General features: G+C 43.3%; 1 protein-coding gene across 2 annotated transcripts in view; it reads left to right on the top strand.

Moving 5' to 3' along the window:
• The window catches only part of TBC1D9B (TBC1 domain family member 9B), a 48,522-nt gene extending 39,229 nt beyond the window's left edge, over nt 1-9,293 (top strand). The window contains exons 19-22 of one of the 2 annotated variants that reach the window (XM_066613938.1): nt 105-155; nt 3,151-3,204; nt 3,613-3,719; nt 6,415-9,293. In XM_066613938.1, coding sequence (XP_066470035.1) covers nt 105-155; nt 3,151-3,204; nt 3,613-3,719; nt 6,415-7,107 — 905 coding nt within the window. In that variant the 3' untranslated portion in view covers nt 7,108-9,293. The remainder of the gene's footprint in view (nt 1-104; nt 156-3,150; nt 3,205-3,612; nt 3,720-6,414) is intronic. The other variant, XM_066613939.1, reaches the window with a different exon arrangement.
• Nucleotides 9,294-14,484: the final 5,191 nt, after the last annotated feature.

Raw genomic sequence — 14,484 nt, 5'->3', positions numbered from 1 at the left:
CATAGATTTGTTCTATGTTTTAACTCGCTCTTTTGTTCTGCCTTAAATTTTTCCGTCCTTAAGTCTTCTTTCTCTTTCTTTCTCTCTCCCCTTTGCTTCTCTAGTATCTCCTTTTGTCTCAGAACTGGATATCTTCCTGCACTGTGATTCTCAAGGTTAGTCTGAATGCCACAATTGGTGTAGTAAGATTGCCTGCCTGCCAAATGTAGTGAAACCCCATATAAAGTTAAATTGCTTTAGTTATGCTTCGCACAGTTGCTGCTATGACATGTCAACCAAACATAGAAATGGATTCAGAGGCTTCTTCCAAACTCCATCTATCAGCAGAAGAAACCTTTGGATCCAACCCAAAAAAAGTTGTTTTCTTAATCTGTGATACATTTTATGCATTTTAATGCAATAAAATGATATGTGATTTCTTCTTCTGATTCAGTCTGTGCCTATTTTAAATTCACTGTACAACCTTCACCTTCTAGTTATTGGTTAATGTCATATTTAATTGTCATGTCAGAAATGACAATGGTTATCATGAAAGTTGAAACCAAACTTACTAAGTGCTGTTCTAAAATCTTCTCTATCCTTGCAATATATAAAAAACTAAGGTTCCAGTCAGGCCTATCATTGCCAATACATTTTCTTTGGGTTCCATCATTAAAATGTATTTTTTCTTTATATTTTTGTCAGACATAAAAAATGTATAGAACATCTTACTTGATGAATGTCCCAAGCTTCCCAATTTATTATTGGAAAATATTAACTATTTCCAGTGACCTAAAATGCGGTGTTTGTTTTTTCATTTTTGTCTGAATGTCCTACGGCCCAATCCTATTTGAGCCTTGCGCCACTAGAACATCATTCCAGTGGTCTAAGGCCCTATAAGGCTGTCACAAAAGGCTGTTCAGCTTGGCATGACTGCCGCTGCAAACAGCAAGTAAGCAGGTCTGCTCACCAGTGAACTGAGGACATCCACAGGCACCAGTAAGTTAGTGCAGGGTACTGGACAGAGGTGGGAAGGGGCTGAAAGGAGAGGATATGGGGGCCAGGAAAGGAGTGGTACCAGTGGCAGTAGTTCACACCAATATCCTAACCCCTTTTCTAACCCTGGTTCCATAGCTGGCGCAGGTCCGAGTATACCCAGCAGGATGGCATGGGCTGACTATCTGCATTGCTGCACAGGGACATAGGATTGGGCTGCTGGATAGTTTTTAAGTTAACATGTTCTTTTTTCATCTTCCTTTTAGTAGACCAAAATGCATTTTATTATTAATATTATATATTATTATCATTTTGTACTGGTCATATTCAGGGCCTAGGAGAGGGGGGTAAAGGGGGTAATTTGTACCCGGGCCCATGGTCAAAAAGGGGACCCAGGAGCCAAAAGAGGGGACCCAGAAATTTCCTGGGATCTTACACTTTCCTATATATTCAGACTTGTTGCCTGCATGGGATGCCTGGGACGCTACCCCAAGCATGCAACTGCAGGTACTGGCAAGCCAGTAAGAGTGCTTAGGAGTGTGTTTGGTTTTCCGTATTACTGTATCTATCTGCTGCTGTCACATGGATGGGTAGACCAGGGCTCAGAAGACTTTTCCAGCTGTCTCTACCCTCCCCCATCCTGTTTTGCCCCTCCCTGCTCCCATTCTGCTTGCCCATCATCACCCTCCCCCACTCTCTTTCACCCCTCCCCCTTTGCAAAGGGGCCCCAAAGAAACTTTGTACCCCCTGATAAAATTCCTCTCAGAGGCCCTGGTCATATTAGGCACTGTGCACTGTTTCAATCTAGTTTGTTATCCCTCTGTATCAAATATGTAACTGGAATGTAATATCTTCTTCCTTTCTTCTCTTGTAAATATGAACATAAAACAGTTTCACTAGAAGCAACCAAAGGTCCATCTAGCTCGGACTTTTCATTCCAAAAATGACTAGCCAGATGCACCTGAAAAGTTCATATACAAAATGTGCAAAATATTCTGGAGAAAGTCATAGTTTGTTGTTCGTCCCCAGCATCTTGCAGTCAGAGTTATATAGCCTCTGAATACAGGTGTGCCATTCTGGAACCCCCTGCAGTTAATTGAAATCACGGATTCTGAGGAATACCCCCCAAGCCCACTGAACCTGACCGGAGTTCTGCTCTGGTCAGGTTCAGAGGCTCTTCGGACGCCCACAGAGGCCGTGCGTGTCCGTCTGTGGGCTCTGCGGGCTTCAGAATGGCTGTTAGGGCAAAAAAAAAAAATAACTTCCTGTTTCTTGAGGAAACCAGAAGTTACAGTTTAGCCCTTGTAAGGTATTCTGAGGCCCAGGGAGGGCTTCTTCAGGGTTCCCTGGATCTCAAAATTCCTTATAAGAGCAAAATGTCACTTTCAGATTCCTCAAGAAACAGAAAGTTACTTTTTTGGCCAGCCTTTCTGAAGCCTGCAGAGGCTGTGGGCGGACACTCATGGCATCAGAAAAGCCTCCAAACTGACCCAAACATGGAGACCACTGAGAAGGGAGATTCACAGTAAATACACATCTCAGCATTCAGAGGACTTGGGGGGGGTGTGCCCCCAGGTATCTGGGTGTGGGTGTGGGTTTGTTCAATTGAAACCCTGGATATGGGATCCACGGATATTGGATGCCCCTGTATTGGATTTTCCCATTTTTGTGAAAAGATTTTAAAGCACATCTAAACAACTAGTGGTCATCAGCTCGTGGCAGTGCCTCCCATGTAAATTACACATTACGCATGAAGAAATACTACGTTTTATTCGTCTTTAGCCTTATTAGGAATTTCATGGAATGACCCTTTGATATAGTATTTTGAAAAGCAATTCATCCCCCTTTAAAAAAAAAAAAAGACAATCAGTTTTTGAAAGCAGGAAGCAATTAAATGTCATCGCTGATTTCTTTCACTACATCAGTGCTGTCCACAGCTGTCTTTTGCAGTAAATACACAGAAGCTTTTGCTTACTTACCTAGAAGACGATTATACATCTAAACAAAGCTGGATAGGTGCTGAACCACAGCAGGTGCATTGTTTGTTATATATACTTTATCACATCTTCTTTAGAGTATCCAATATTGGGGTGAACATTTTGATTTCATGCACATTTTGATTTCTAAGTAGAGTCATATTTACTATTGTGTTATCTCTGTTTTGTTTTTTATTAGAAGCATCTGTGCAAGAAGACAAAGCTGCCAGAGATGGGAACTCGAAAGACCAAGGTGGTGATATTTTCATAGTGCTGGCAGACATTGTACTCTGACATTTCCTTATTTTTTCTGCACCGTCTAGTTTCCTACGTTTTAAAATTTACCTTTTGAGTAGAGCAATAGTGGTAATCTCCCAACAGTCAGATTTTTGTTATGTTTGGTCTGCTGTAACTGTCTTCAGAGCCACACAGAGCATGTGCTGTTGTAGCTGTTCGTTTGATACAGCATGCTAAATGGTTGCTGTCTCAAGCCATGTTCGGTGGAGTTTTTAAAAGGAGTGTGTCGTAGACACAAAGAAATCCAACAATCTGCGTATTCTTAAGTTTTGAAAGTCACCATAACTCAAGACAATGCATTATTTCTACACTTTTGCCTTGTAAAATCCTTGCTTATAATAAGGGCTTGATTTTTTTCTTGCAGAGGACAAAGGTACCAGTCCCCAAGATTACAGATATTACCTACAAATGTGGGCCAAGGAAAAAGATTCCAAAAAAGAAACCATCAAGGATCTTCCTAAAATGAGTCAGGTAGGAATTCTTTGAAAAATTGCTAAACATTTGAATAACAAGTCTCTAAAACAGTGGTTCTCAAACTTTTAGGGAGATTTACTCCCTAAGTAAGTCTTTGCAGGGGAGGGGCAAGGGCAGCAAAGTGATCCTCAGAATCGCATCACTAAGAGGGGTGAAGGGGGTGCTTTCACTCGTTTCCTTAGGTAGGGCTGCTGGAGCCTCCAGGACATGTGGGGAGCCCCATGCAGCCCTCCACTCAGCTCTCTGATGCTTGGAACGTTGCGTAATAAGTGAATGCAAAGCACTTCCTCTTTCCATCGCAACCAAGTCCTTTGCGCTCACTTATTATGCAGTGTTCCAAGCATCAGGGATCCCTGAGGAGGGCTGCGCCGGGCACCCCACACCTCCTGGAGCCTCCAGCAGCCGCACTTAAGTGAAAGCACCCCCTTGCTCCCCTTAGCAACATGATCCTGGGGATTGCTGCCTTTCCCCTTCCCCCCACCTCTTAAAGGGGCAGGGAACCCTTTACACGAACTGTGGGGTCACAACCAGTTTGAGAACCATTGCTCTAAAACAGGGGTGCCCATACCCCGGCCCTGGGGCCACTTGCGGCCCTCAAGGCCTCTCATGTCTCCAATGAGCCTCTGGCCCTCCGGAGATTTGTTGGAGCCCACACTGGCCCAACGCAACTGCTGTCAACGTGAGGGCGACTGTTTGACCTCTCGCATGAGCTGTGGGATGAGGGCTCCCTCCACTGCTTGTTGTTTCACGTCTGTGATGCAGTAGCGGCAGCAAAGGAAAGGCCGGCCTTGAGCTATTGCAAGACCTTCATTCATTCATATAAGTTCATCTTTAATATGTTCTTTAATATATAAAGGATGGAGGCCAGATCAGAACGAAACATCTGAATTGTTGTAGCTCTTGAAAGATAGAGCCTTCTTTCAATTGTAAAAATCCCTACGGGGATTTAAATTAGCCTGCCTATGTAAACCGCCTTGAATAAAGTCTGAGGAGAAATCTGAGGACCTAGAAAGGCGGTATATAAATACCTGTATTATTATTATTATTATTATTATTATTATTATTATTATTCATTTATGAAAACTTATGTAAATTTATTCAAATTTTAAATGTAAATTAATTTCCCCCCCCCGGCCCCCGACACAGTGTCAGAGAGATGATGTTGCCCTCCTGCCAAAAACTTTGGACACCCCTGCTCTAAAATATTTAGTGTTTCTGTGTACTGAACTGAGCAAGAAAAGTTTGTGATTTTTATTGTCGTAAAAAGGTGTTGTGCTGTTGTAAAACGCAGACTTTCTTTAAAACTGCACTCTATTGTGACTCATACTACAATCATTCCCTGACTAATCTTGAGAGAACAGAATTGCAGAGGAATAGACTAGACTGGGTTTCAACCACCCTGCTGCCTTTCTCAAATGTAGCACTGTGTAAAATTATGTTGCTGGAATTAGCATCACAGGAACATAAGAACAGCTCTGCTGGATCAGACCATAAGCCCATCTAGTCCAGGTCCCTGTACCTCACAGTAACCCACCAAATTCCCCAAAGTTTTGAGAGGATTCAGATTTTGCACCTCTTTTTTTTTTTTTTTTTTTACCCACCCCACCCCGGATTAAAAATGGGTGCAAGGATCAATTTGGTGCTTGAACTTCAAATGGAGAATTGGTCAAAAATGTATATCACCAAATGTATTGGTCAAAAATGTATATTACCAATTTTCATTGTGATATTTCAGTACGTGGGAGATACGCATTATATATTCTTGAAAAAATAAGTCCAGGTGGTCAAGCCTTGTGTTTAAATTTAATAAGTATAATTGTGTCCTGAACATAAACACCAGTTTTCATTCCAGTATTTCAGTCTTCCAGGCAGTTGTCACATTACAATGCTCATTTTGATTCTTGAATTTCAGCTTGCAAGAGAAATACCATGTTAAAAACAAGCAGAGAATGCCAAACAAGTGACCTAAGCCAATGCCCTCATTTTGCTTATCCAGTGACTATCATACAGACCACCCCATCTCTCCCTCCTTTCATTCTGTGCCTTGAGCTAGTTATAGCCTCTTAATATAGGATCTGCAGTCCCTCTGATTTTGGAACAGGGTAATTTCTGAAAATATGACTTGAGAAGGGAAGTACTCACAGGTCACTCTTTTCTATCTATCAGTCTTAAAATTATTTGTTAAGCTTGATAAAAAAGATACAGGTATATGTGTTATCATTTATAGTTTCTAACTTTGTAAAACATGAATGCACATCTCAAATAATAACATCCTATTTTATGAAATCTTACTGTGCAGTCAACATGGATGTTAGCTAGAGATAATTACGAATGTATATTGGAAGTTCTTCTTCCTTACGCTTGTGGTTTTTCATTGTTGTTTTTATTTCTCATGACACAGCTGCTGGCTCTTTAGTTGGTCTTCGCATTAATTACTAGTCCGGCCCCACCCAGGGGCCTAGTACATTGTAATATATTTGTTAATAATGTGAGCTGAACCAAGCTGGGTGGTTTTTTAAATTTGACTGTTAGTAATTTTGTCAATATTCAGATGCGTTAAATGTAAATCAAGCATTTTTGGGACTGTTATTATTGTTATTTGTTGTTATTATAATTATCATTGACAATTTGAAGATTTTGCAACTAAATACTTATCAGTTGTCATAACTGTGTATCACTCTTTCTTCTGAAGGAGCAATTTATAGAGTTCTGCAAGACCCTTTACAACATGTTCAGTGAAGATCCTGTGGAGCAAGAACTGTACCACGCCATTGCCACAGTCGCCAGCCTGCTCCTGCGCATTGGGGAGGTAGGCAAAAAATTTTCCCACCAGCCTGCCAAGAAGTCTGATTATTGCAAGGCAAACAGCCCCCAGGATCCAGTAAGTGAAGGAGAGTCTCCAGCATCAGAACAGAGTCAAAATTCAACTGTGGAGCAGTATCCCCAAGCTACCCCAGAAGACAAAGCATCTGGAGATATTCAGACTGAGAAGCACCAACAAGAAAGTCACATTTTTGTGGATGGAAGTGGGGAGGGTCCAGGATCTCCCATACAGCTGCTTTCAGATGATGAAACCAAAGATGATATGTCCATGTCTTCGTATTCCATGGTCAGCACAGGCTCCCTGCAGTGTGAAGATATTGCAGATGACACAGTACTGGTTGGTTGTGAGGCTGGAAGTTCAGCTGCACGATATGGCAGCACCATTGACGCAGACTGGTCCATCTCTTTTGAACAGATTTTGGCCTCCATTCTTACAGAGACAGTCCTGGTAAACTACTTTGAGAAGAAAGTTGACATTATGCAGAAGATCAGGGAGCAAAAGAAAGTGGTGAGGCAGTTCAGTTCATCCAGTGATTATGAACTTTCTTCAGTGTCAGGTTGAATTCATGGGACAAAAGCAAGATGGGTAATAGAGACAGAAGATCAAGAAACCTGACAAACAGCTGGACGTTTGTTTTGTTTTTTACCATCAACTACTGAACAATTAAATTAGTTTCAGCTGAGGAAGTGACTTATCATAGTCACTCTTTGATATAGATACCTCCCTGGAGGACACCTTGCTTGCTGGGCTTACATTACATTCTCAAGAGCATGAAAGCCATTAGAACCTAATAGCCTTGGTGGCCTAGAATTACTACAGTAAATTATGCATGTGCGCCTCTGGCTATCTTTCTCTAATGAAGCTTGATTTCAGTCACACTATGCTCTACCTTCCTTTGCTTTAGGCTCCTTGGTGGTTGCTCACAAGACATGTAGCCTTGCTTGAATTCCTTCCTCGATATCCTTGGCTGTCTTTGTGAGGCCTAATGCAGTTTATCAAAATGCCCCAGCTCTCTAAAAGAAACCTTTGTTAGGAACCTAGATGCTGCACAGGTGCTTGTCAGATATAATGAAGTTCTGCTCCATTACTTTTGGCATCCTGAAGTTCCAGTATACATCTTGGGGCAGCTGGTTTCTCTCCCAAGTGATTTACCATCCCAGTAGCATGTGATTTTCAACACCACCACCACCCCCCCAAGAAAAATGCATAGTCATATCTTTTAGCCCAGTTTTAACTCTTCAGTGCTGTGTGTTTGTTTTTAATTTTCCTGAAAGAAGGAAGTGCTGAGGATTGCAACAGCTGTGGAGATGGCATAAGACAGATGTAATAATTTTAAGACTCAAGAACACAGCTTTTGCTGCTTTTAGCATTAGATTGCTTCCTTTATCATTTTAGATGGTACAAGGAATTAAGAGGCACCTCAGTAAATTTTGGGGATTTGAAGAAATTAATATTAATGCACAAGCCCTGAACCCATATCTCCATTAAGCCAGAAATGATGGAAGGGGTTTGCATCACAGAAGAGGCTGCTCAACTGATCTGTTTCTTACAACAGTCAGAGGTGATTCTACAGTTTTTCTTTGTGCTAGGCCCAGCTACACCTCTGCAGATAATGCAGGTGTGGAAACAGTGTAATTCTGTTTTTTCTTAGGCCTCAGTCCTGTTTACGTGACCCAACTAATCTAGCCTACTGGCTACAGGGTGATCTAAATATTGCACATCATAGAGGTCTCTCTGTTGTGCTACAATTGAAACAATTACTGTAACATACCTTTTGGATTGTGTAACCTTTAGGTCACCCTGTGTTCTGGAGGTGTACAGTTTATGGTTTTGGGACCTATTCTCTACAAACTGCTTGTAGGCCAGAGGAAAATTGGAGCTCCGTTTTGGGATTGATAGTTTCCCTATGGGAAGGCATTCACTCTCAAGAAGCCCTATTATGTTTGTTGCTGCATATGTGCTCATCTCATTACACAAATATCTTAGTAAGCCACATGAGTGTCATTAGAACTGTGAGTGCTCGCTTGTGGCTGTTGCTGGACTTTGCAGTTGAGAAAGAGAACAAGTCTGTCAGGTTGTGTATGAGGAGTGCAGCACTTGGTGCAATACCCAGTGTTACTACATGGTTGTGGCGTGCTCTTTATGTATTCACAACCGGTATCTGTGTAAGGCTCTGCCTCCTTAGTTATGTATCTCTGGAGAGCAGACAGTAGAGAAAAAATTGCTTTTACTAATTATTCAATAATATATTATCATTTTTAAAAAAAATACAGATACATGTGATTTTACATTGTTTTTTGTTGATTGATCGTGTATTCAATAAACAAATGGAATCTCACACTTAGCCATAGATTTGCCTGTTTTATTTACTATATTTCAGAATAGTCTTTTTAAAAATGCCTGTCATTCTCTTCCCCCAATCCCTCTTTTTTGATATAGGAGGAGTTTCTGGGGAGCATACTTCATGCCAGGTCTTAGCCTTTAATGTGTTTTGAATGTTGTAGCTTAATTCCAGAACATCTGAAAAGTACTTTTCAGTATATGCAGAGTTTCCCATTGAGTAATCACAGCCAGCTCCCATGCAGCTGAGATTTAGTGGGAGGGCTTTTCAGGATGGAGACTACGACTTCCAGATTGAATGGAGCCCTGCCATCTCTCACTGGGACTTCCGCATGCAATGTAAACAAAGCTGGCAAAAAGTAGATGTGGTAATAACATGGTGCTTATTGTAGAATGTAACATGATGAAGTGTGAGCAGTTTTTTTCTCTGTATACCTTCCTGTTATAAATCAAGAGTTTACTATTCTAAATATATTTCTTCTCATACAAAATAGAAGAGATCCACTATTTCTCAGTATTTCATTTTTGCTAATACCATCTGTTTTACACTTATTTCCTGTGAACTTTAATAAATAAATACGGTTTAGACAACTGGGCTCTGATGAGAAAAATGATCTAACAATGGAAGTGCCACCCATCATCAGTTATATTACAGGCGCTATTCAACACAATTCTTGTGTAACATTGCAATTGCTTCCTCCTACCCTAATGTGCTCATCCACAAACATTGCAATTCCTTCCTCCTACCCTAATGTGCTCATTGCTTTTTTTCTAGAGACAAATGTTGTTGAAGTGGTGGAAAATGTGATATTTCTGCAAAAAGAACTTGATGGAAGAGATTTAAATCCTGTGAAATAAAAAAGTAGCTGCAATATATTTTCCGGGAGGGATAGCACTCTTATCGTGCCATCCTATTCAAGTCCTGACAGTGCACTGATGCCAATGCAATGACTGCCATATCCTAAACCCATCCAGGCTACACCATGCCTTTTCCAGTTATGCTGACAAGTGTCCATAGAAACTCCAACACAGCCTATCATTCATGGAATGATGTTCTGACATTGGTGAAATGTTGGTGCATCATCAGTGTGAAGTGCAAGGAGCTAGCCAATCACTGTATTCCTCTAGCCCTAATTCTGGCCACCAGAGAAGGAAGGTGAACTGCACAGGGAATGGGGGAAAGCACAGCGCCAATGAGCTTCCATAGCTGGGGGGGCACCCCCTGCCATTCCCTATGAATGAGCAACACAGTCACACACACACACACACACACACACACACACACCTTATAGGCAGATGTCCCAAAGACACCAGACACAGGATACCATGCATATGGCATGACCCAAGGATTTCCCAGCACCTCTACCCCCTATAGGAGCTATGGGGTATCGGTAGGAAAAGGACAAAAGCAAAGAACTGCTAGGCAGCCATGCCCAGGGTTCAGGTTCCCTTATCACATGAACACACATCCAAAGAACACCTTTTTAAGCAGAGCAAAGGTAGAAAGACAGCTCTTGCAGAAGAGGGCAGCCATGTGCAACAAACACAAGTCTTTCCATAGCAAGGGTTCACATCCCTTAGGCTGGGAAGGAACTGGAACAAATCACAAGGGGAGCCCTAACAGTACTAGGGTTAAATAGGGTGCTGGTAGCTCACTGCACAAAAGACTGGCTAGAAGCCAGGTAAGATGGATTCAAGCCTAGCCTAGGGACTTGCCCTATCATGACTGGCCAGAAATACCCAGAGCAGGGACACAAGAGGAAGGGACAGTCAAAGAATACTTCATCCAGCATTTAACAACTTGCATCACTGCAAACAGGCATACTTGGCTGTGATAGACCCATGAGAGAGTACTACACGGATCAAGTCTTTGAGCTACCATATGATACACAGCACCTACTGCAGCAGCCTCCTCAGGTAGCTATGCCCTATGCAACCTCATGCTCTTTGCTGGTACCTGCCAGCATAGCTGTCAGTAGGCTGTACTTCCTGCTCCTTTTCCTCCGCCCACCCTACACGCCATGGCAGCAGAGAACAGGAGGCTCATGATCCTTGAGGAGTGCCTCCCCCCCCAGTCCAAGAGGTCCCGGAGTGAAGATGCTGCTGACTAGCAGCAGAGATGTTCATTCCCTGCAGAGTCCCACCCTGCCAGTTAAGGTATGAAACAACCAGAGTGGAAAATGGATGTCTTTCCTGGCATCCCTCCTTGCTTTGTCTCTCTTGTGTCTATTTTTTATTTGAGTCCCTCAGGGGAGGAGCAGTGATGGTGCCATATAAACAGTTGTTGATAATATCACCTCTGATATTTTCAGAAGAGTCAGTTCACATATTCAGCTGCCTGTCATCAAGTGTCCAGTCATCAAGTGTTACGCATGTCTGACCCAGCCCTTAATTGAAGACTTTTAAACCTGTACAACAGTGTTTCTCATTTAGCACCAGGACCCACTTTTTAGAATGAGAATCTGTCAGGACCCACTGGAAGTGACATCATGAAGCAGGAAAATTTTTAACAATTCTAGGCTGCAATCCTACCCACACTTACCCAAAAGTAAGTCCCATTGACTGTCATTATTAAAAGCATATACACAGGAGCTTGTTAAAAGTACAGGTCTGTCACATTTCCCCAAATGCAGTCACACATAATGGTAGCATCAAGTCTAATATATTAAAAATAAAATACTGAAATGAATGGGGACCCTGAAATTGGCTCACAACCCACCTAGTGGGTCCTGACCCACAGTTTGAGAAACACTGCTGTACAACATAAAGAGTCCTTGGAAGTAAACAAGCTGCAACTCTTCAATTTGCCCACTAGATCGCACATCAATAGAGGAAGAAAAAAGCAGCCTCAGACAGTCTGGCTGGAATCATGCATGCTCTTAAAGGCAGGTCACATGAGGGGATTCTTGAAACTGAATGACAAGGCCAGGTTGGTAACCAGAAAACAGGCTACTGCAGGCATTAGCAGTGACAGAAGGGGGTGAGGGGGACAAGTAGCTTGCCCCCACTTTCATTGCTGATCACAAAGTGGAAATTAAGTTTGCAATTCTAAGCAAACTTTACTATCTCAGAGCTGAATCCTATACATGTCTACTCAGAAGTAAATTCCATCATAGTCAGTTGGGCTCACTCCTAGGTAAGTGATTGCAGCCTCACTCAACAGGACCTTACTCCAAAAAAACTGTATTTAGGCCAAGAGCACTAATACACTCAGAAATCTAACACTTGTCGATCACATTTGTGCCATCCCAGAATGCCTTTATTCTGGGAATTATTAATACTATGAATTATTTTTAATATATTATTGTTGTTGTTGGCAACCTTCAGTCTCGGAAGACTATGGTATCACGCTCTGGATGGTGGTTCTGGCACAGCGTCCAGTGTGGTTGAAAAGGCCGATTCGGGAGTGACAATCCCTTCCACACTGGGAGCAAGTGTAGTGTGTCCCTGGTCTGTCTCCCTGGCTATGGGCCTTCCTTCTTTGCCTCTTTGCCTCAGACTGTTGGCCAAGTGTCTCTTCAAACTGGGAAAGGCCATGCTGCACAGCCTGCCTCCAAGCGGGCTGCTCAGAGGCCAGGGTTTCCCACCTGTTGAGGTCCACTCCTAAGGCCTTCAGATCCCTCTTGCAGATGTCCTTGTATCGCAGCTGTGGTCTACCTGTAGGGCGCTTTCCTTGCATGAGTTCTCCATAGAGGAGATCCTTTGGGATCCGGCCATCATCCATTCTCACAACATGACCAAGCCAACGCAGGCGTCTCTGTTTCAGCAGTGCATACATGCTAGGGATTCCAGCTCGTTCCAGCACTGTGATGTTTGGAACTTTGTCCTGCCAGGTGATGCCGAGGATGCATCGGAGGCAGCGCATGTGGAATGCGTTCAGTTTCCTCTCCTGTTGTGAGCGAAGAGTCCATGACTCGCTGCAGTACAGAAGTGTACTCAGGACGCAAGCTCTGTAGACTTGGGTCTTGGTATGTTCCGTCAGCTTCTTGTTGGACCAGACTCTCTTTGTGAGTCTGGAAAATGTGGTAGCTGCTTTACCAATGCGTTTGTTTAGCTCGGTATCGAGAGAAAGAGTGTCGGAGATCGTTGAGCCAAGGTACACAAAGTCATGGACAACCTCCAGTTCATGTGCAGAGATTGTAATGCAGGGAGGTGAGTCCACATCCTGAACCATGACCTGTGTTTTCTTAAGGCTGATTGTCAGTCCAAAATCTTGGCAGGCCTTGCTAAAACGATCCATGAGCTGCTGGAGATCTTTGGCAGAGTGAGTAGTGACAGCTGCATCGTCGGCAAAGAGGAAGTCACGCAGACATTTCAGCTGAACTTTGGACTTTGCTCTCAGTCTGGAGCGGTTGAAGAGCTTTCCGTCTGATCTGGTCCAGAGATAGATGCCTTCTGTTGCAGTTCCAAAGGCCTGCTTCAGCAGGACAGCGAAGAAAATCCCGAACAAGGTTGGCGCAAGAACACAGCCCTGCTTCACGCCGCTTCGGATGTCAAAGGGGTCTGATGTGGAGCCATCGAAGACAACAGTGCCTTTCATGTCCTTGTGGAAAGATCTGATGATGCTGAGGAGCCTGGGTGGACATCCAATCTTGGGGAGAATCTTGAAGAGGCCGTCCCTGCTGACCAGGTCGAAAGCCTTCGTGAGATCTATGAAGGCTATAAAGAGTGGCTGTCATTGTTCCCTGCATTTCTCCTGCAGTTGTCTAAGGGAGAATACCATATCAGTGGTGGACCTGCTGGCTCGGAATCCGCACTGCGATTCTGGATAGACGCTCTCTGCAAGTACCTGGAGCCTCTTTAGTGCAATTCAGGCAAACAGCTTTCCTACTACGCTAAGGAGAGAGATGCCGCAGTAGTTGTTGCAGTCGCCCCTGTCACCTTTGTTCTTGTACAGCGTGATATTATTAATAATATGTAGCCTCATTTTGTACACAGAAAGGTGCTGAAAAGCATGAGCTTATTTTCCCTTCTAGGGCAGTGGTTCTCAAACTTTTAGCACCGGGACCCACTTTTTAGAATTAGAAACTGTCAGGACCCGCCGGAAGTGATGTCATGACCAGAAGTGACATCATCAAGCAGGAAAATTTTTAGCAATCCTAGGCTTCAGTCCTACCCACACTTACCCAGAATTAGGTCCCATTGACTATCATTGTTAAAAGCATATACAGATTAGCCTTTTAGAAGTGCAGGTCTGTCACATTGCCCCAAATGCAGTCACATACCAGGGTAGCATCAAGCCCAATCTATTAAAAATAAAATATTGACATGAAAGGCGACCCACCTGAAATTGCTCTCGACCCACCAAGTGGGTCCCGACCCACAGTTTGAGAAACACTGGAGGGAAGGAAGAGAGGTGCTGCTGCCAAATCACTGCAGCCATGAAGCCTCCACGGTCTCCTGCTGACATAGGAGAGGGCTACAAAGAGAGTGAGCAGAATCTTGAGCGCCAAGCCCCTCCCGTCCAGTCCAGTCCAGTCTACTCCAGTCCGGCACATACTTGGGTCTCTGTTCAGACAAAGGTCCTTCGGACACTTTGATCCTTTCATCCAATGAGGTCGCGCTCAGAACTTTCGCAGCCTGCAGCGCGTGCGGCTC

This window comes from Tiliqua scincoides, chromosome 2 (assembly GCF_035046505.1).
Source record: "Tiliqua scincoides isolate rTilSci1 chromosome 2, rTilSci1.hap2, whole genome shotgun sequence".
NCBI classification, from domain to species: Eukaryota; Metazoa; Chordata; class Lepidosauria; order Squamata; family Scincidae; genus Tiliqua; species Tiliqua scincoides.
The sequence above is the reverse complement of the archived record's forward strand: the minus strand, read 5'-3'. Positions and strand labels throughout refer to the sequence as shown.